At 34.3% G+C, this 17,587-nt stretch overlaps 3 protein-coding genes across 3 annotated transcripts; 2 read left to right on the plus strand and 1 right to left on the minus strand.

Moving 5' to 3' along the window:
• Positions 1-1,887: 1,887 nt before the first annotated feature.
• Positions 1,888-3,862, minus strand: LOC116187071 (LOB domain-containing protein 1-like). Its single transcript, XM_031515659.1, has 2 exons — positions 3,461-3,862; positions 1,888-2,674 (listed from the first exon to the last, which is right to left on the minus strand). Exons 1-2 carry the CDS (start codon positions 3,791-3,793, stop codon positions 2,345-2,347), a joined length of 663 nt encoding a protein of 220 aa, XP_031371519.1. The 5' UTR covers positions 3,794-3,862; the 3' UTR covers positions 1,888-2,344.
• A 9,748-nt stretch (positions 3,863-13,610) lies between these two features.
• On the plus strand, positions 13,611-15,913 carry LOC116187553. Its single transcript, XM_031516324.1, has 3 exons — positions 13,611-13,894; positions 14,935-15,289; positions 15,557-15,913. Exons 1-3 carry the CDS (start codon positions 13,638-13,640, stop codon positions 15,620-15,622), a joined length of 678 nt encoding a protein of 225 aa, XP_031372184.1. The 5' UTR covers positions 13,611-13,637; the 3' UTR covers positions 15,623-15,913.
• Positions 15,914-16,051: 138 nt separating this feature from the next.
• LOC116187554 (40S ribosomal protein S23-like) lies at positions 16,052-17,448 on the plus strand. Its single transcript, XM_031516326.1, has 4 exons — positions 16,052-16,383; positions 16,547-16,702; positions 16,797-16,889; positions 17,126-17,448. The coding sequence occupies exons 2-4, from the start codon at positions 16,560-16,562 to the stop codon at positions 17,136-17,138; spliced, it is 249 nt and encodes an 82-aa protein (XP_031372186.1). The 5' UTR covers positions 16,052-16,383; positions 16,547-16,559; the 3' UTR covers positions 17,139-17,448.
• Positions 17,449-17,587: the final 139 nt, after the last annotated feature.

The raw sequence follows: 17,587 nt of genomic DNA on the forward strand, positions 1-17,587 counted from the left end.
CAGAAAATGCACGTTGGGAGAACTTTATCCTTTAGTAGATCGATTCGGTTCAACTAGATTAATCGGGGTCCAATTGGACTTTCATATATCGGGATTTACATCGAAAAAAATAATTTGCTAGCTATGTTTCACACTCTTAACATATATAGCTCATCCGTACGTTTAATGTGTATCACATGTCGATCGATAGGGACAAGGTTACCTCTTTCAAATTCAAACTAGCTTTGTGCAAACATCTATCCTTCTCAATTCGAACCTCCACATGGAACACCACTTCCCCCAACAAGATTAATTAGATAAAAAGCTTTGACCCTAAGAACCCCAAAAGGATACAAAATAAAAACGAAAAAATTATAGAAATGATCCTTTAAATTTACCATTTTTTGACATCAAGTCTTGTAAATTTCATTTTAACTTTTCCAATTTTAAACATTTGCTTCTTTAGACGCTTATGGTCCAAATTGTGACTGACCGTTAACCGATGCTGACGTAAATGTAAATGGCATTAGATTTTTTCCGCTCGTATTTAAAATATCTATGTAAAAATTAAAAGAATAACAACGACGATCCTAAAAGTTTTCCATTTTTGGAACTTGAGTCGTATAAATTCAATTTTGTAAAAAACAATTCTAAATCGTTTCAAAAAGTGACAGTTTTGATTCATTCTGTATCGGCCATTAACAGGCGATGATATTGACTTAATGACGTGAAAATGGTTACGGCTAGCCATTAATATGGTACACGTGGACCAACCATCTTAAAGATTTTTTTTTAAAACATAAAAAGTAAAAATATCTAAAAATTGAATAAAATTAACCAAAATTAAATAAAATAAGAAAAAAAATTCTAATTTAAAAAAATAAAAGAAAATGATTTTTTGAAAAACTTTAAAAAAATTAAAAAGTTTTTTAAAATTTCAAAATTTTCTAAAATAGAAGAAAAACTACATAAAATTAAAAAGGGGCGAGGACTGAAGGATCCGTAAGGGGGCCAGAGCCTTCGACGACCTCGCCCTTTTCTGTAAATTTAATTGAGTTATGTAATTTTTTTTAATTTTCTTCTATTTTTCTAAAACTTTTATTTTTAAATTAATTTTTTGGAATTTTTTCTACTTTTTATTTAATTTTAGTTAATCTTATTTAGTTTTTAAAATATTTTTTTCTAATTTTTATTTTTTTAATCTTTAAGAATTTTCTAAAGTGTCATGCGATGGTTACTCCAAATGTACCATATTAATGGTTACCTATAACCTTTTTCATGTCATTAAAGCCACATCATCGCCCATTAACGGCCAATATGAAATAAACCAAAACTGTCACTTTTTAAAACGATTTAGGAGTTTTTTTTTTCCAAAATGAACTTTTAGAACTCAAGTTCCAAAAAATGAAAAACTTTTGAGACAATCGTCGCACTTTCTTTAATTTTCACGTAAGTATTTTAAATATAAGGGGAAAAGATTTAACATCGTTTTCTTTCACGTTATTACTAGTTAACGGTCAGTCACGATTTGGATCATAAATGTCTAAAGGAGTAAACATTTAGGATTGAAAAAGTCAAAAATAAAACTTATAAGATTCGATGTCAAAAGAAGGCAAACTTATAAAAAAATAGAATAGATCAGGATAGCACCAAAAAAAACAAAATAAAAAATAAAAGACTAGCTAGAGACTAAAAAGAAATTAACGGTCAATCTGTCAAATCTCTATCCAAAAAGTAAAGTATAATACGAATTGTAGTGGAGAGTTAGCTAAGAAGAGAAGACTGAAGAAAGAGACGTACATCCGTCGAGTAGCTAACCCTTGACAAAAGACTCCACAATTAAATTAATTATAAATTAATAATTTGATTTCATATATAACGTTTTACTTCATTAATTTTGCTCAATTGTGATGTATAAGATGGATAACACCTTCATTACTTTTTCCAAAGCCAAAGATCACACTACAAAATATCATTATCTCCCGCCATACTCTTTTCCTTTTTCCATGGGGGAAGTTCTACAATATATATACTATATGTAACATATATATATATATATATATATCTCAAGTATATATTCCTAATGTAACTATTAGTTCCTTTCATCATTACATCTGCGATCGTTGATTCCCCAGTCTAGAAAAGCAATTCCATGCCAAATTGGATCTACACTTGATGAAATCAAAGGGGGACTATATATAAGCCATTAGCCGTGTATCGATACCAAATAGAAGCTCATGCCTGCCATACTATATTAATTGTCCAATAGATTGAAACTGTCGTGGTATGTCGACCAGGTTTTGAGGTCAATCTTGATATAGTTAATGATCTGATCGAGAGGGCGCCAGCCCATCAGCTTGACCGGTCATGCCCAAAGCGACTCCCATGTAGAGCTCGAAACGTTGTCATCCAAGAAGCAGCTCATGTCAAGGAGTTGGTCAACGTTGGGTTCTTGAGAAGAATTATTGTACTTCCCGGACATCTCCATGCAGATTAGGGCGACCAGATTGGTGTGCTGAGCTTGCAAATTAAGCAGCTCGGCCTGTGACTTGGCAAGCTGTGCTTGGAGCTCGCTCACTTGCTTCTGGAGATGGCATATGGAGCCGGCGCAACCATACACTGGGTCTCGGAGCCTCGCATTTGCCTCATATACCATACTGCTCACTGCATCCGCTCTCTGAGACTCTGGAAGTTCCTGAAATGTAAAATTCACGTCACTCAATACGTTACACTACACCGATTGTTATCCTATAATATGGCTTGCATCGATCTAATTAATTATATATATTTAGATTCAACTGTATAGCTTTGATATACATAGTCAATAGTCTTAGTTTGATTGCTCTTACCCAAAATCAGCCAGGAGCTTTGTTCATACTTGGAAGTTGTAAATTTTTTTTTTGAAGTGATCTTTATGTAGACAAACACAGTACACACATCTAGATAGATTGCTTTATTTATTATTTATTATTTTTTATTTTTTTTGGAAAATTGCGGGTAGAATATTTGGCGCGCCACTTTTGAAGTTAAAAAGAAGTCACTTAAAAAGCTGTGCCGCCTAGTCGGGTATCAAATCTAAATGCGGCTCTTTTTGACAAAAATCACTCGTCAAAAGAAACCTTCCTAGCGGCCAAAAGGAAATTAAACAAAGCAAAAAGAAAAAAAAGAAAAGATAATTATTGCCCCATAAATAAACCATGATTGTCAAATAAAAAAATAAAAAGTTATAGTTCATTTAATCCAGTCCCAAATTTCATAGGTGGTTTCACACTCAAAACTGGAACTCGAAATATGATGCCTATTAGTTAGGAAAAGTTTACGGCATGAGCGAAATATATATATCTAATTGATTAGAATTAGTTGTTCAAACAAATTTGTTTATATATAGATATAATTGGCGTGTAAGATATTATAGATCCAGTAAGTGCCAAACATCTACAATACTAGGGTAGGGTCAATGTATATATATATATATACACACCTGTAAGAACTTGATAATGTTGCTGGCACCGAAAACTCGGTGTGCAATGGTGAACTTGTAAGGTTCGGTAGGTGGGAAGTATGGAGCCAAAACGCACTTGTCGACACAGCGGCGGCGGAGAATCTTGCAGGCAGCACATGGGCTGAGAACCACCGGTTGCAGAGAAGGAGGCTGTGTAGGTGGAGAAGTGGTGGTGGGGGTGGCGGTCGGAGACAAAGATGTTTGACGGCGCGGCGACGAGGAGGACGAAGACGTCGAGCAAGAGATGAGAGGAGTGCTGGGAATGGTTATGACTGGAGTTTGGGATGTTGCTTTCGTGGTAGGGTTTTCCATTTTCTTAGGGGAGAGAGGTTTCAGGGGGGAATTAGGAAACCAAGGAGGGGGAGAGAGGGGAAGAAAAGGTCTGCTTTGGATTGGATACAAGAAGAAATGGAGGCCTATATATAGAAGCGAAGTGATGTCATAATAGACGTCATAAATATAAGAGCTAAGCTGAAGCCTAATTTCATTTTTAATTTCTTTGGAGTTTGAAATCATTTGTTTAATTTAGAAATTACAAGTCTACTTCGTACGTAAAAAATAAAAAGAGGCAACTATTTGGTGGGCCTAAATCGAAAATTGACTATATTGTCGAGTTGTAATTATTATGTTCATGCTAAAAATTTGTTTTACTCAATATGTAAATATGTATAAATAAGATATAATCTAAAAGTTTTTTTTTTCTTTTTTCCCTCATAATTTTAACAGATTTTCCGAATAGTGTATTGTTTTTATCAAGTCAATCGAGAGCTGAAGATAGTATCACAAAATTATGACAAGTACTATTTTGATATGACAAGGGAAAATGAAAAAGAAAACGAAAGCAAACCTTGGTTTTTTTTTTTTTGGTTCATTCAAGTAAACGAAAATTTTAATTTGCATTAAACCTTGAAGGGTTTGTCGTTTATCATGGTCATCTCTTATATCTGCTCTCTCTCTATCTCTGTGTTTTTCTTCTTCTTTTTTCTTTTTTCTTTTAAATTATTCTCTTGACCCATTATGCGACTGGCAAGAAAGTATACGACAAAGATGGGGGAAGAAAGAAGTCCTTTGCCCGTTAAGTAGTTTTCACGTAATGAACCGAGCTTTAAAATGTGAAAAATAATTCGAACAGTTCACCCAAAAAAAAGAAAAAGAAATAACTAGTAAATTGAACACATGTGCATGCATATATATTTTTCATGCATGTGCACATGTTTTGCTATATAAGTGTATATATTTACACTGTTGGGTTTTAATTTCCTCGTGCAGTATTGAAATAATGTGTAAACAAAGAACATGGAACAACTCTCCACATGTTTGTTCAGTACAAACTTTTACAAGGGGCTATGAATTTTCAGGGGGGCTTGACTCTGAAAAATATTATACGGACTTTATGTTTTTTTTTTTTCCTTGGAAGAATACTGTATACATTTTGGGCTGGGTGTCTAATTGTAATAGTTTCACAAATTCAAAATGTAAGTAGGTGTTGGTCACTTACTCTCTTGTATGTATCCATAACTATGCAACCACACACACAGACACATCCAATATTCTTCTCCATTGGTGATGTATGTGCCCACAGTACTTCTTGTTCCCTCTAACACAATATTACATAGTAATATACAGATAAGCTTCGCTAGCCACGACCCGTCTTCGCCACATTCTATGGCTCCTACGCCGATTGAATGGTTGTGTACCGAACATTTAGGGAAAATAATCTTGTCACTCTCACAAGTTGCGGACCGAAGTTCGCTTCTCATCAAATAGCGTTTGACGCGAGGGTATCTAGCTGATTAGTTCTCACATCTCAATAATATCATAATACATTAAACTTACAGAATTCGTGATATATATTCACGTGATTTTCGGACGTGATATATAGCCGTTTATGTGCGTGGAACTTATCTGATAAGTTAATATGAATACATATATATATATATATATATGTAATTAATTTTAGTTCAGCTTTGTAAATGGGGTGAATGCATGTTGTTAAAATCGTACTTCTTTTTCAACACCCAAATTAAAAGGGACGTATTTTTCTTCAAGGTTGGAAAATTTGGGTTTTCACAAACATGGATTTTCTCCGGGTCTTTGGAGTGGTGGAAGTGGTTGAGGGGTTTTTTTTCTTCCCCGTAATTTGGTATGTCTTCGATTATTGGTTGTCAATTCCAATTTGAGCTCATTGGATTTTATTTCTCCCTCTTTCTCTCTTGATTAGCTTAACCCCGGCCCCCATGTTCTCTACTTGACATAATATTATATTTTCGCCTGAAATTACTCTTCATCGTCTACGCCTAAGGTGGAGTCAAAAGTCCAATTTAGTATCCGATATGATTATATTGATAAATTTCTTGCAACCTCTCTTGACGGGCGTAAATACGGATAGGGACTCTTGGAAATATATGTCGAACCCCGTCAATTTAAGAAGACGGAGCTCAATCTGTATATAGAGAAATGTCTTGCTTGAGTCGGGTACGTCTACTAAATATTTTATTTAAGAAAGATATGTCTATTTTCCTTTTCTTTTTTTTTTTACGCAAGTGATCAATCGTGTGTATTGTCATAACTTGCACACGCATAATCTAAAAGCTGAATAAGCCAAAGCTTTTTTTTTTCTGAATAAAAGGTTAGGTTGGGTTATTAGCTCGCTGTGGCTGCCTTAACTAAGAGAACCTAACTGCCACGGAATGTTCCTTTCGCCGTAGCTCGCTGAGACTTTAGCCCAACTTGGTCACCACAGCCCCACCAACACACTAGTAAATTAAGTCTAAGTCCTACTGGAACAAGCATTATGGGTCGGCCACCGCCATTCCATAATACACCCAAATAGTGGCAAGCTCTACGTCCTCAGTGAGGTTCGAATTCGTAATATTCAAGTGGAGTGCTTGATGCTTAACCACTAGACGACCGTGTTGGTGGTATAAGCCAAAGCATTAACTATTAACTAAGATATAACTAAGGCAACGAAAATATTAATTACTAGGCTATTGAACCCATGCATTACACTGATTTTTTTTTAAAATAATTATAAAAAGTTATCATGAAACGTTAGATATTAGACAATTATTAATATTGATTTATATGTTTTTATACTTTATAAATTTTAACATGATAAATTTCATACCAACGTTAGATAATATTAATTTTAGAGCTCATAAACAAATAATTCACGTGAAATATTTTGTGGACATTATCTCAATTATCAATCTAATTTATAAGGAAATAATTATAAAATACAAAAAATACAAAATTTCTAGCTTTAATTAATGAAAAAAGATTAATAATCATAGAGTCTATAAAATTTTAATATTATATAATCGCAATTGTATTTTTCTCACTCATATTTCATATATTAAATTTTATAAATTTGAATAATTTTAGATAAAATGATTAATCACTTAGATGAGAGATTTATTTAATTTAACTTTTACAAGGCTAATAATGATTATTAAAATTAATTAAGTAAAGTTTAATAATTCTTAATTTCTTTATAATTATGTATATTTATTTAATAAAAATGAAAATTACTCATACAATAATAATATTTAATTTAACTTTTATAAGACTAATATTGATAATTAAAATTAATTAAATAAATTTTAATAATTCTTAATTTCTTTAAAGTATGTATATTTATTTAATAAAAAAATTAAAATTGCTCATAAAATAATAATAAGTTATTAGAATTCTTCTTTAATATTTATTTTGGATATATTTTCTTTAATTACAGTAATTCAATTTTATATAACATACTAATTTATTAATACATTAACGACTCTACCCGTATGAAGTAGAGACAACTATTCTGATAGGTGAGATATAACTATATATATATATATATATATGGGTCCATATTAGAATGCTTAGGCGAGCAGGATGCCTTCTGTACTCTCACACTTTACTTTTTATTTCCTTTTTATATATTTATCTCATATTATATCTTATTATATATTTTTTATTCTTACCTTATCTTATACAATTATTCAGAAAAATTTATCATATTGTAACTACCCCTCTATTTTTTAAATTTCAATTTATTATAATAAAAAATCACTTATTATTTTCCTATTTTTAAGGAAAAGAAAATAAAAATAAAAAAGGTAAAAAACCTGAGTCCGAGTCCCTCTTCCACGTTACTTTAATAATTTATTTTCTTTTTTCTATTAAAAATTGATTCTAAATTGTCTAATAACTAAAAATATAATCGCAAAATTACAGTAAACACACTCATATATTTCAATTGTTTCATATGCATATGATATGTTTCGCATTACCGCCCTATGCACTGATAACTTTCTAGTGTTATTATGTTAAAGAGATTTACCAAATCGTCATAAATTAACCTCATAAAAATCCCCTTAACTAATTATAATGACATGAATTATAATTTCATCGACATTCAAGGGTACTTAATGTATGTTAGTAATTAGGCACATTTTGTAAGAGGGTTTAGTATTTCTCTATATTAAAATTATTCCTTGTCACGTGCTTAAAGTATTGGACAAGTACAGTATGGGTTCTCTCATCCGCGGGATACCCTCTCTCTTTTTCTTTTTAAAATTCTTTATTATTGTTAATTTCATTGTTTAGTATAAATAATCTATTTCAAGTAGTCACCAATATAAGTGTTTCTTTTTATTTCTGACCTTAAAAATACCCTAATTTTTTTCGTGAAATTCAAGGTTATGCCATCCTATTTACTAATTCTTGCTTTGGTATTAATTTCGTTGAGACCATGAGATGCTTATAACGAATTTCAAATCCTTGTAATGCAAGTAACATTCATCCACTTAAAATTAGTTGGGTCACTTTAGATCAATTATATACATCTACATATACATGCATATATATATTCTCGCACATCTATATATTTTTCAACATTTATAATAATTATCTTTTGTCTTTTCTTATTCCACAACATTGAGTTAAGTTGTGTTAAAATCTCAACTCAAAAACCAAACACACCATTATAAATATAATATTCTAGAAAATCTAAATCATTTACTAACAATCAGGAGACAAGGAAGTACTATTATCTTTAAACCTTGGGCCTTTTTTATTTTGATACTATTTTAGTAATTTATTTTCGGTGTATACCCTGATATCAAAAAGCTCAATTGGGCCCTGACTAATCCAGTCAAGTCAGGTCGGCCCACTAAGGGGTAAAGATATCTCAGTATGGATTTTCTCTATTCAAAATACTCGAATCCGGGACATTAAGAGAAACAAGTGACAAATCACTTGAACTCACTCATATTAATTATTTTAGTAATTTATTTATTTAAGTATAAAAAAAAATATGTTTCAATTTGAGTAATCTCTTGCTTTTGTAAAGTTAGAAATATCCTATAATTTTTTTCGGTGAAACTCAAGGTTAGCATTGACTTGGATATAATTACAATATGCTTTTAATAAATTTTGTACCTATGCACTGCAAGTAAAATTTGTCAATGTAAAATCGGCGGAACCATTTAAGGCCGATTATAATGCTATCATAATTTTCCAGTTATAATTATTAAAAATCCAAATTAAGATTAGAGGAAGAAATGTTAGTTTTATAAAGCGTGACATTAATTAGTATAATTTTTTAGAAAAATTTGAATGATTAATTTATTCCAAAGGAAAGCTTATAATTTTCAGAGATAAGTAATTTTATTATTAGTTTAAGTCATACTCTCTATATGAGTTGATATGCAAACTAATACAATAAACTACAAGATTGATGAAAAAGATTTCTCGACCAGCTGCATTGTACGTGCATCTTAGCATTTATGAACTTTCAATCGACACGCTTAAAAGATGGAAAGACATCATTAAGAAAGGACAGTAGACGGACAAAAGCAAGCTAATAAGGAGAATCAAATATTAATCAGCTTTTTGATGGTTTGATTGTCCCTTAAGCTAGAAACTTCACCAGCTTTTGATTCCATCTCCAATAGTTGAAAAGGAAAGCTCATGCAAATTGTTAGTTGATGCTTTATCAGTAATGGTTAGGGTTTGAGGCCAATGTGGGCTGGTTAAGAATTTCGATTTTCTACTCTTAGTTGGTGCTTGCTGGCCGGATTCCTATCACCTTAACTAGTACTGGCCGCGTTCATAATCTCGGATCAATTCATAAGGGAACATCAAATATAGTACGTCTATAATTATGTACAAGGAAAAGATGAAAAAGAAAGGCCAACTAATAATGTCTAATTGTGCTGTGCAGGATATATAATATATATATATATATATATTTGCCTGATCTGATCACGAAGACAGACGACAGACATTCCAAAACCCATAAATACAAAAGATTCCCTCGCAATAATAATCAATCAAACCAGAGTTGAGATTTGACTATATATATATATATATATATATATGATTTTAATCCCAAGTTATCTAGAAAAATATATAACGGAGTTCATGACAAAATCATAACCCTTCATGGTATTACAATTTCTATTAGTTTTTAGAAAAATCACAAAAATAAAAATTTATAAATACTTTGTGATTTTATCACGTGAATTTCGTTACATATAATCATTTCACGTAAGATTTTCACATGCAAAACTTTCTTGATTAATTTGACGTAATTGATTAGATGCATGGCAACTAGCAGCTAAAGTTAACTTACTATGGTTATTAAGGCCCTCTTTGATTTAAATATTTCTGAAAAGAAGTTCAACCCAAAATGCAATTTTTTCTTCATCAAAATCTGCAGACTGTCCTCCATTATATATATATATACACACACGCGTATATATGTATATGGAGAATCTGCAGAGGGAGTAACCTAATAGGAAATTAAGGTCCACCCGTCCTCCTTAGTGTTGGACTCTAGCACCCTCTCTGATCTGAACATCTCCACACGGTTTCTCGACCCCCCTTTCTCGTGTTTCAGATTCTTCTGTCTTTCGTATATTATTCGTGCCACCTCTCTCTCTCTCTCTCTCTCTATATATATATATATGTATATATATATATTTACATTTTTATAGAAAAAAACGCATATATATATATATGCGTGTGTGTGTGTGTGTCAGTGTGTGTGCGAGCAGAAGATTGATAGATATGGTAAGTTGTGTGCCACTCACTTGTCCTACCGCAACAAAGAGTTTGGAGAATATTTGACAAAAAATAAAATAAAATAAAGCGTCTTGCTTTTTAAATTCAACTGTCATGGGGACTATACTACTTTGCCACTTTGAGACCAAAATCTCTTGTATGGTTTCACACACGCTAATTTTATTCGTCCCCTCATAACCCCGAGCTATCGATATATGTTAAGGTGAACTGGCAAATTTTTGACATGATATGAGAAGAGCAGACAACTGCGTATCCATATAAAATATAAGATATGGATGCTAGCTAGTTGTGTCAATGATTAATCAATAATTGTTGAACTTCAATTGATCATGAGTTTTTTTTTTTTTCGGCGTGTACTCTAGCATACTATTCGGAAACTTAAAGGCCTAGATTAATTCAGTTCGAGGTGAGTCCGCCCACTAAATGGTAAATCTCTCACAATCAATGATTTTCTTCATTTATAAGATTTGAACTTGAAACATAGCTTATAAAAAAAGAAACACAGAACCGCTTAACAAACCATTGATAAATCCTAGCAATTCTTTCTTAAATCCAAGCGATCTTTTCATAGGCGTTTGCTCCCGATCCAATCGGGGGATCGAATTGGTTATAGAAACATGAGTTTAATTAGTTGATTTATTAGTGAACAAGGAAAAATATTATCTAGACACTGGCACTAACTTTTTTTTAATATTTAAATTCTAAAGTTTTTTTTACTTTTTTAAAAAAATTACTTTTTTAAAAATTTTCATTTTTTAGTGTTTTCGAATCCTGTGTGTAGCACTTGATATTCGGAAATTCAATGAGTCTGATTAATTTGGTTCGAACGAGGTCAACTCACTATGGGATAAACTCTTCCAGTCGTCAAATTTTTCCAATAACAATACTTGCACCCGTGGCCTTACATAAGGATAACAATCGTCTACCCATCTAAGGTCAATCCCCTTTGATAAAATAAAATACGGGAACTCATAGTATTTTCGAATATTAGAACTCGTCCGAACATAAATTAATCGGACGTAGTGAATTTTCGAATATCAAATGGTGCACGCCGAAAAGAATATGTTTATTTATTTAAATTTACGAAAAATTGTAAATCATAAATAACATTTTTGGGACAGGTGGTGATTGTATTTTTGAGAAAAAATTTTTAAAAAAAAGAAAGCAAAAATCTAATAAATGGACAAGTGTCCCAAATGTGCAACAATTTTTTTATATTAGTGTAAGCCTTATATATATATATATGTATAATTTTTATATTTTTAATAATTTATTTACCTATATATACAAGTTTTATTTTAGTCGCCACCGCGATTAAAGTAGTTTTTATCGTGACGTTAAAAATATCTTAATTCTTTTTTTTCGATTAAAGGCAAGGGTACTTTAGCTTATTGACAATCATCACTTAAGTTAGTCGTGATCGCGAGATACTTTAACCGCTACAATTAACGGGATTCTCAATAATGATTTTTAAACTGATTCAAACAATGATTTTTTCGAACTAAACTTTTATTCCATATGTTATTAAGATGGATTTTCATATTTTTTGTCGCATTCACGTATGCTTTTCGAGATAAGATTAATATTGGAATTTTAAATTAAATTTGTACTTAGTAGAAATTACAATAGTTATGATGTTTTGTACTTATGGATTTGTTTTATTATTCTAATGAAATAAGGAAGAGAATAGTTGACTCGATGGGTGTTTAAAGAAGATTAAAGGCTACATAGTATGTTTTTGGAAACATAAGTTTTTATTATTAAGAACTTAATTTAAAGTTAATGATTATAATTTGAAGCATCTTTGCAAGGAAAGAAGTGTTCGGTTGCCAGCCGATGATGAGGATAAGTATGAGTCACCTGTCTTTGACAAATATCAAATGAATGAAATTGTTGATCTTTGACCCTTTGCAAGCCAGGGAGGGACGTCCATGCCCTTTAACTATAATCATTGTCTAGCTAGCTCCAATTCAACAAAAGGGATCGATGTCTGTTATCTTTGCTTCCATATGACCGACCAAATTCTCTTTTCTGAACTAGCTAGGTTATAATGCTCATTTCTATTTTTTTTTATTTCTCTTTCCTTCTTCGATCGGCTTTTATAAGTGTTCGTGTTATACATTTATAAAGTGGCACCCGTACAGGCAAATGAATTAATTTGTATTACTCCATGTTAAAGAATATATTCGATTATACCTATATATATGTATCTGACTTTCAAGACGTGCATGTAGAATGCAAGACTCGATGACTATATGTAAACAAACAAAAAGGAATTGCAAGTCTCAGTTCGATTAACCAGATTTCTTCTCCTCTTAAAAAATAAAATCTCCTCAAAATTGCACGTCAAATTAACTTCAAATATTACAAACCAAGGAAACAACTTAATTATGTGCGAAAAAGAATTACGTAGCGACCTTATTCTCTAATCAATACCGATAAAAGAAAAACCGTGTTACGTAAAAATCTAGCTAGCTATCTAGTTCAAGCAACTAGATGCTAAGCTCTTATGTGTATCAATAGATAGATATATTAAAAAGAAAAACCCGGTTGTGAAACATGATCATTTTAACAAAATAAAGTAAACAAGTCTTCTATATCTTCAATATATAAATAATTAAATTCTTCTTGTCTTGAGCAAGAGATAATAGATATTGCTAGTTTTACAGGTAGCATGGATAATGCCTCTTAATTTATTGGGCTACTTAAATTTTCAGTAAATTAGAGTAAGAATTAAAAAATCTACGTTGCGAGAGCTCCGCCCTTTGATGGACCGACTTGGCTCGACTCGCTCGTCCATCTCTCTACTCTCCTCCTCCCTCAGAAGCAACTCTGAGAACTAGCCGACAATTAAGGTGTTTACGGTATCCGTAGTACATCGATACAAAGTAATATAGTTTAGAAAAACAACCGTAAATGGAGAAGGAAAAATAAAAAATAAAAACATTAACTAGAGAAGATCCATCTGATTCCATCCATAGACAGCTGTGGGACCCGCTGCCCCCATCCAATTATCACAAGAGAGGCAAGGAACACGCACGTGCGAACGTACAAAGTCAGTAAACGGCGTCGTCTCGTTGGCATGTTCGGTGGCACCGCAGCTGTTCGTTTTCGTCCACCTCCATCTCTCTGGTCCGGCCGGCGCAGCCTCGGACGAGTCAGAGCGGAGAAGACGGCGAGGCTGTCAATGGCGGCTACAGTGAAAGAGGTGAAACTGAAACCCGTAGAAGCCACCCCTGAGACGTTCAAAGATTTCGGACAGGTCGTCGGAGCTTCCCCCGACGGCGAGGAGTTCGGCCCTCAAGATGCTCAGCTCGACCTCAGCCGCGGGACTCCCAGGTTTGCCCCAAGAAAAGCTCTTCCCTTTATCATTTTATACCCTCAGAATCCTCGATGTTTCAGCCGGTGGAATGAGGAAGATAACGGGCATGGCTGAATCCAGCAGAGAGGAGAATTTCATATTTTAACTGAGCTGTTCATGTTGTTTGTTGATGGCAAAAGATTGAGCTTTTTGGGTGGAGCTGGTATGTTCCATTGAATATATGTTGTTTGGGTGATCAGATGATTGTGTCTATGTTTGGCTGCCTTGCAGATTATCACAGGATACTGGTTTCGTGTGTGAAGTTTGCGTTTTCTTCACGAATTTGACTATTTGATAGTCTTAGCGGATTTTGTTACGCCGAAAATGAAATGAATTGCAGTGTGATTCAATTGAATTTCCATGTGACCAACATCTCGGTTTATATTCTGATTGCCCTGTCATAGACACACTCGTTTCTTCTCCAAACATGGCCACTGAGCGTTTTAGAAAGGCATTAGAGTTATGGCAGCGTGAGTGTCTCTCTGCCCACTGGATCGATAGGTTGACTGACTACAGCACCCGGGTTTCATTACATTTGTTTTTTTGAGCTCCTGCGTTATAGATCAATACTAATTGCCTTCATATGGTTCTGTTATAGTTTCATGTTATGGAGCGATTGCACAGTCCGATTCGTACTGGTAGTTTCAAATGTAGAACTTGAGGACTTGCGTAAGGCGTAAAACACTGGAAGATGCTAGTCCTGTTTAATCAAGCTTAGATTCCTGTTTGCTGGAATAAATTGATCAAATCAACGATGATGCTCCATCCATGGAGCTTCTTTCGTCAAGCTTCTTTGTTTTAGTGGCATCAATCTTGCAACTTCCTAGTTATTAATTTGACAGGAAAATTACTTTAATAGCTATTTCCCGTTCTTATTTGACAATAGTCACGGTTTGTTTGGCCCAGTAGCTCTCTCTTAGACTCCTCCATGAATGTTATGTCATTTGATTCTCCTGCAATTTTGATATATCAAAGGAGCACACGATGTACTGAATGAGTATGCATTACACTCCAACAGGTTTTACATAATGCATCTCGAAGACCGTCCGCTAAAGTTCTCCACCATAACCCACCATGCAAGTGTGACCCAGTGCCTTGGTTCAATAGGTGGGCACCCTTGGTACCTCGGGGTCGCCAAGCCATCGATAGTGGGTCCCTCAGATGAGGTTAAAAAGGATGGTAGTGTTGATGGCAGAAACATCAAGGACTCTCCGTGGGGCCACTCATATGTGCCTCCTGCTGTCGATGATGTGCAAGTATTCAGGATCGAGGGCTCAAAATTCTTGAAGCTTAACCATGGAACATGGCATGCGGGGCCCCTGTTCAAGGCAGATTCAATGGACTTCTACAACTTGGAATTGAGCAATACTAACGTAAGCCTTCTTTTCTTTTTTTTTTTTACTGCTGAATACTAACGTAAGCCTTCTTCCCCTCTCTCGCCTCCTCTCTCTTCCATAATCCTAAGAATTATCCCTTTGATCAAAGGCAAGCTCTTGCAAGTTGATGGTTTATAGATGTCATTGTTTCTGGTTTTTACTCAAGATGGCCAATGCCTACGAACTTTTGTTTCTTCATAAACTATAATAAGATAATAAGATTCATTCCACTCTCGTGCATTGATAATTTCCCTACTGGCGCAGGTGGTGGATCATACGACTCACAACTTCAGGAAAAAGAATGGAGTTATCTTCTCAATCGAGGAGTAGCATTCACCATCATAGCTGCCCTCCTCAGTATAGACAGCAAGGAATCAACCGGGGCTGAAGAATCATAGAAAGTCTTGCACTAAGTTCAGCTGGATGGACTAGCTTATCGGAGTAAAGAATTTCGGCGAATCTTTCTTGTTCGTACTTGCGGTGTTTGTTTCTTGCAGTGTTTGTTCTTTCAAAAGCTTTATGGTATTATACTGTGTACAATAAGTGCCGTACGTTGTTGAATTCATTTCGTAATCAAAATTCCAGGGAACATCGACCTAATTATGGCGGCTTAGATGTATACACGAGCCAGTAATTACCGAAACACATTATGTCGATATAGTTTCATCATGATTGAATGGCTCGAATTGCTTTCCTAAATCTACACAACAAAAAAATCTGCGACTTTTACTCATGAAAATTCGGTAGACGGGAGGGGCAAATTTGAAAAGTTTACGAAACTTTAGGGAGCAAAAAGTGTGTTATACTATTTCCATAACAGTTGTATAATTACCGAACAGCCCAATATTTCGACCGAACCCTTTATATAGGTCCAGGAATCTTCAGTCTGTAGAGTAGGGGTTTCTCCGGTCGGCTGCTACCTCTGAGCTTCGGACACCTTCAATTGAATCTTTCTCCTGCTGCGGATTCAATTTGGCTTCATCAGCCACTGTTTGGTTGCCTCGATGATGTAGAAAGGCCGATCAACAGGAAAAAAATTGCATGCCTTGGTGGATGCTAATGCCGGCGTATTGACAATGGTTTCTGATCTTGTATGGTTAAGAGCTATTTACACCTTTAGTAGATCAAGATTCGAGCTTTTCGGATAGTAATGTTAATGCGGCGAGCTATTCGGTTTCTGTCCAATGTCAGTGTTTAACTTGTGCGTGCTTCGACGAAGAATAGAGATGACTTTCGAACTTTGTTGCTTCTCAGGAAAACTCGTGGAATGGGAGCTGGTCGCAAGCTCAAGTCCCACCGCCGAAGGCAGAGGTGGGCCGATAAGGCTTACAAGAAGTCCAACCTTGGAAATGAGTGGAAGCAACCGTTTGCCGGCTCTTCCCATGCCAAGGACATCGTGTTGGAAAAGATGTAAGTTATTAGAATTTGTTATCACGTTGCTTGTAAGAATATGTATTCCAAAGGCGATGGATGACAAGTTAACTGCTTTTTGTGCTCTGTGCAGCGGTATCGAAGCTAAGCAACCAAACTCTGCTATTAGGAAGTGTGCCCGAGTCCAACTGATCAAGAATGGGAAGATCTGTCTATACACCCGTTGGTAGTGTAGCATTACAGAACTAGAACTAATGCATGCGTAAACAATGGCGATTTTGAATTAGCCATCAAATTCATACTTGGCAATTGGCAATACATTGTGATGCTTCCTGCTTGCTTTACATCTCATCTTGACGTGATCGAAGCTCGTGTCTATTCCCTGTTGGAACAACTGCGATTTTTGTCTGTTGGGAAAAGATAGTCCAATCGCGGCCTGCTAATGCTTTCATCTTGTTGCAGGATGAGGTGTTGATTGCAGGATTCGGAAGAAAGGGACATGCTGTGGGAGATATTCCCGGAGTCAGGTTTAAGGTGGTTAAAGTGTCGGGGGTTTCGCTTCTTGCTCTATTTAAGGAGAAAAGAGAGAAAAGCCCAGATCCTAGATCCGATTCTTGAGAATTGATTTCCCTTTCCATTTGTTGTATCGATAGATAAGACTGAAACCTCTCGGTCAGGTGATGTTTTTGAAGTTTTCTACCTGTTAACATTTTATATCGCCCGAGTTTCGATACCTTCAAATTTTGGTATTCCATAATGCAATTTGTTCTTTGGCGTTGCACTTTTCTCCAAGATTCTGGAGTTTTAATGTTATATCGAAGTTAAAAAGAGTCGAGCAAAGATGTATGGAACAATTGCTAGTAATCGAAAATCTGTCTTGCCCAATGTCGATCGGGTTTCGGGATTCCTGGGTCCACTATAGAA

This window comes from Punica granatum, chromosome 8 (assembly GCF_007655135.1).
Source record: "Punica granatum isolate Tunisia-2019 chromosome 8, ASM765513v2, whole genome shotgun sequence".
Classification (NCBI taxonomy): domain Eukaryota; kingdom Viridiplantae; phylum Streptophyta; class Magnoliopsida; order Myrtales; family Lythraceae; genus Punica; species Punica granatum.

Excerpts from the sequence above, each read along its gene's own strand:
- LOC116187554 (XM_031516326.1), top strand. The coding sequence starts at position 16,560 with ATGGGAGCTGGTCGCAAGCTCAAGTCCCACCGCCGAAGGCAGAGGTGG. Across the intron at positions 16,703-16,796 it reads GACATCGTGTTGGAAAAGAT|CGGTATCGAAGCTAAGCAAC; the intron begins GTAAGTTATTAG and ends TGCTCTGTGCAG.
- LOC116187071 (XM_031515659.1), bottom strand. The coding sequence starts at position 3,793 with ATGGAAAACCCTACCACGAAAGCAACATCCCAAACTCCAGTCATAACC. Across the intron at positions 2,675-3,460 it reads ACATTATCAAGTTCTTACAG|GAACTTCCAGAGTCTCAGAG; the intron begins GTGTGTATATAT and ends TTTACATTTCAG.
- LOC116187553 (XM_031516324.1), top strand. The coding sequence starts at position 13,638 with ATGTTCGGTGGCACCGCAGCTGTTCGTTTTCGTCCACCTCCATCTCTC. Across the intron at positions 13,895-14,934 it reads CTCAGCCGCGGGACTCCCAG|GTTTTACATAATGCATCTCG; the intron begins GTTTGCCCCAAG and ends ACACTCCAACAG. Across the intron at positions 15,290-15,556 it reads TGGAATTGAGCAATACTAAC|GTGGTGGATCATACGACTCA; the intron begins GTAAGCCTTCTT and ends CTACTGGCGCAG.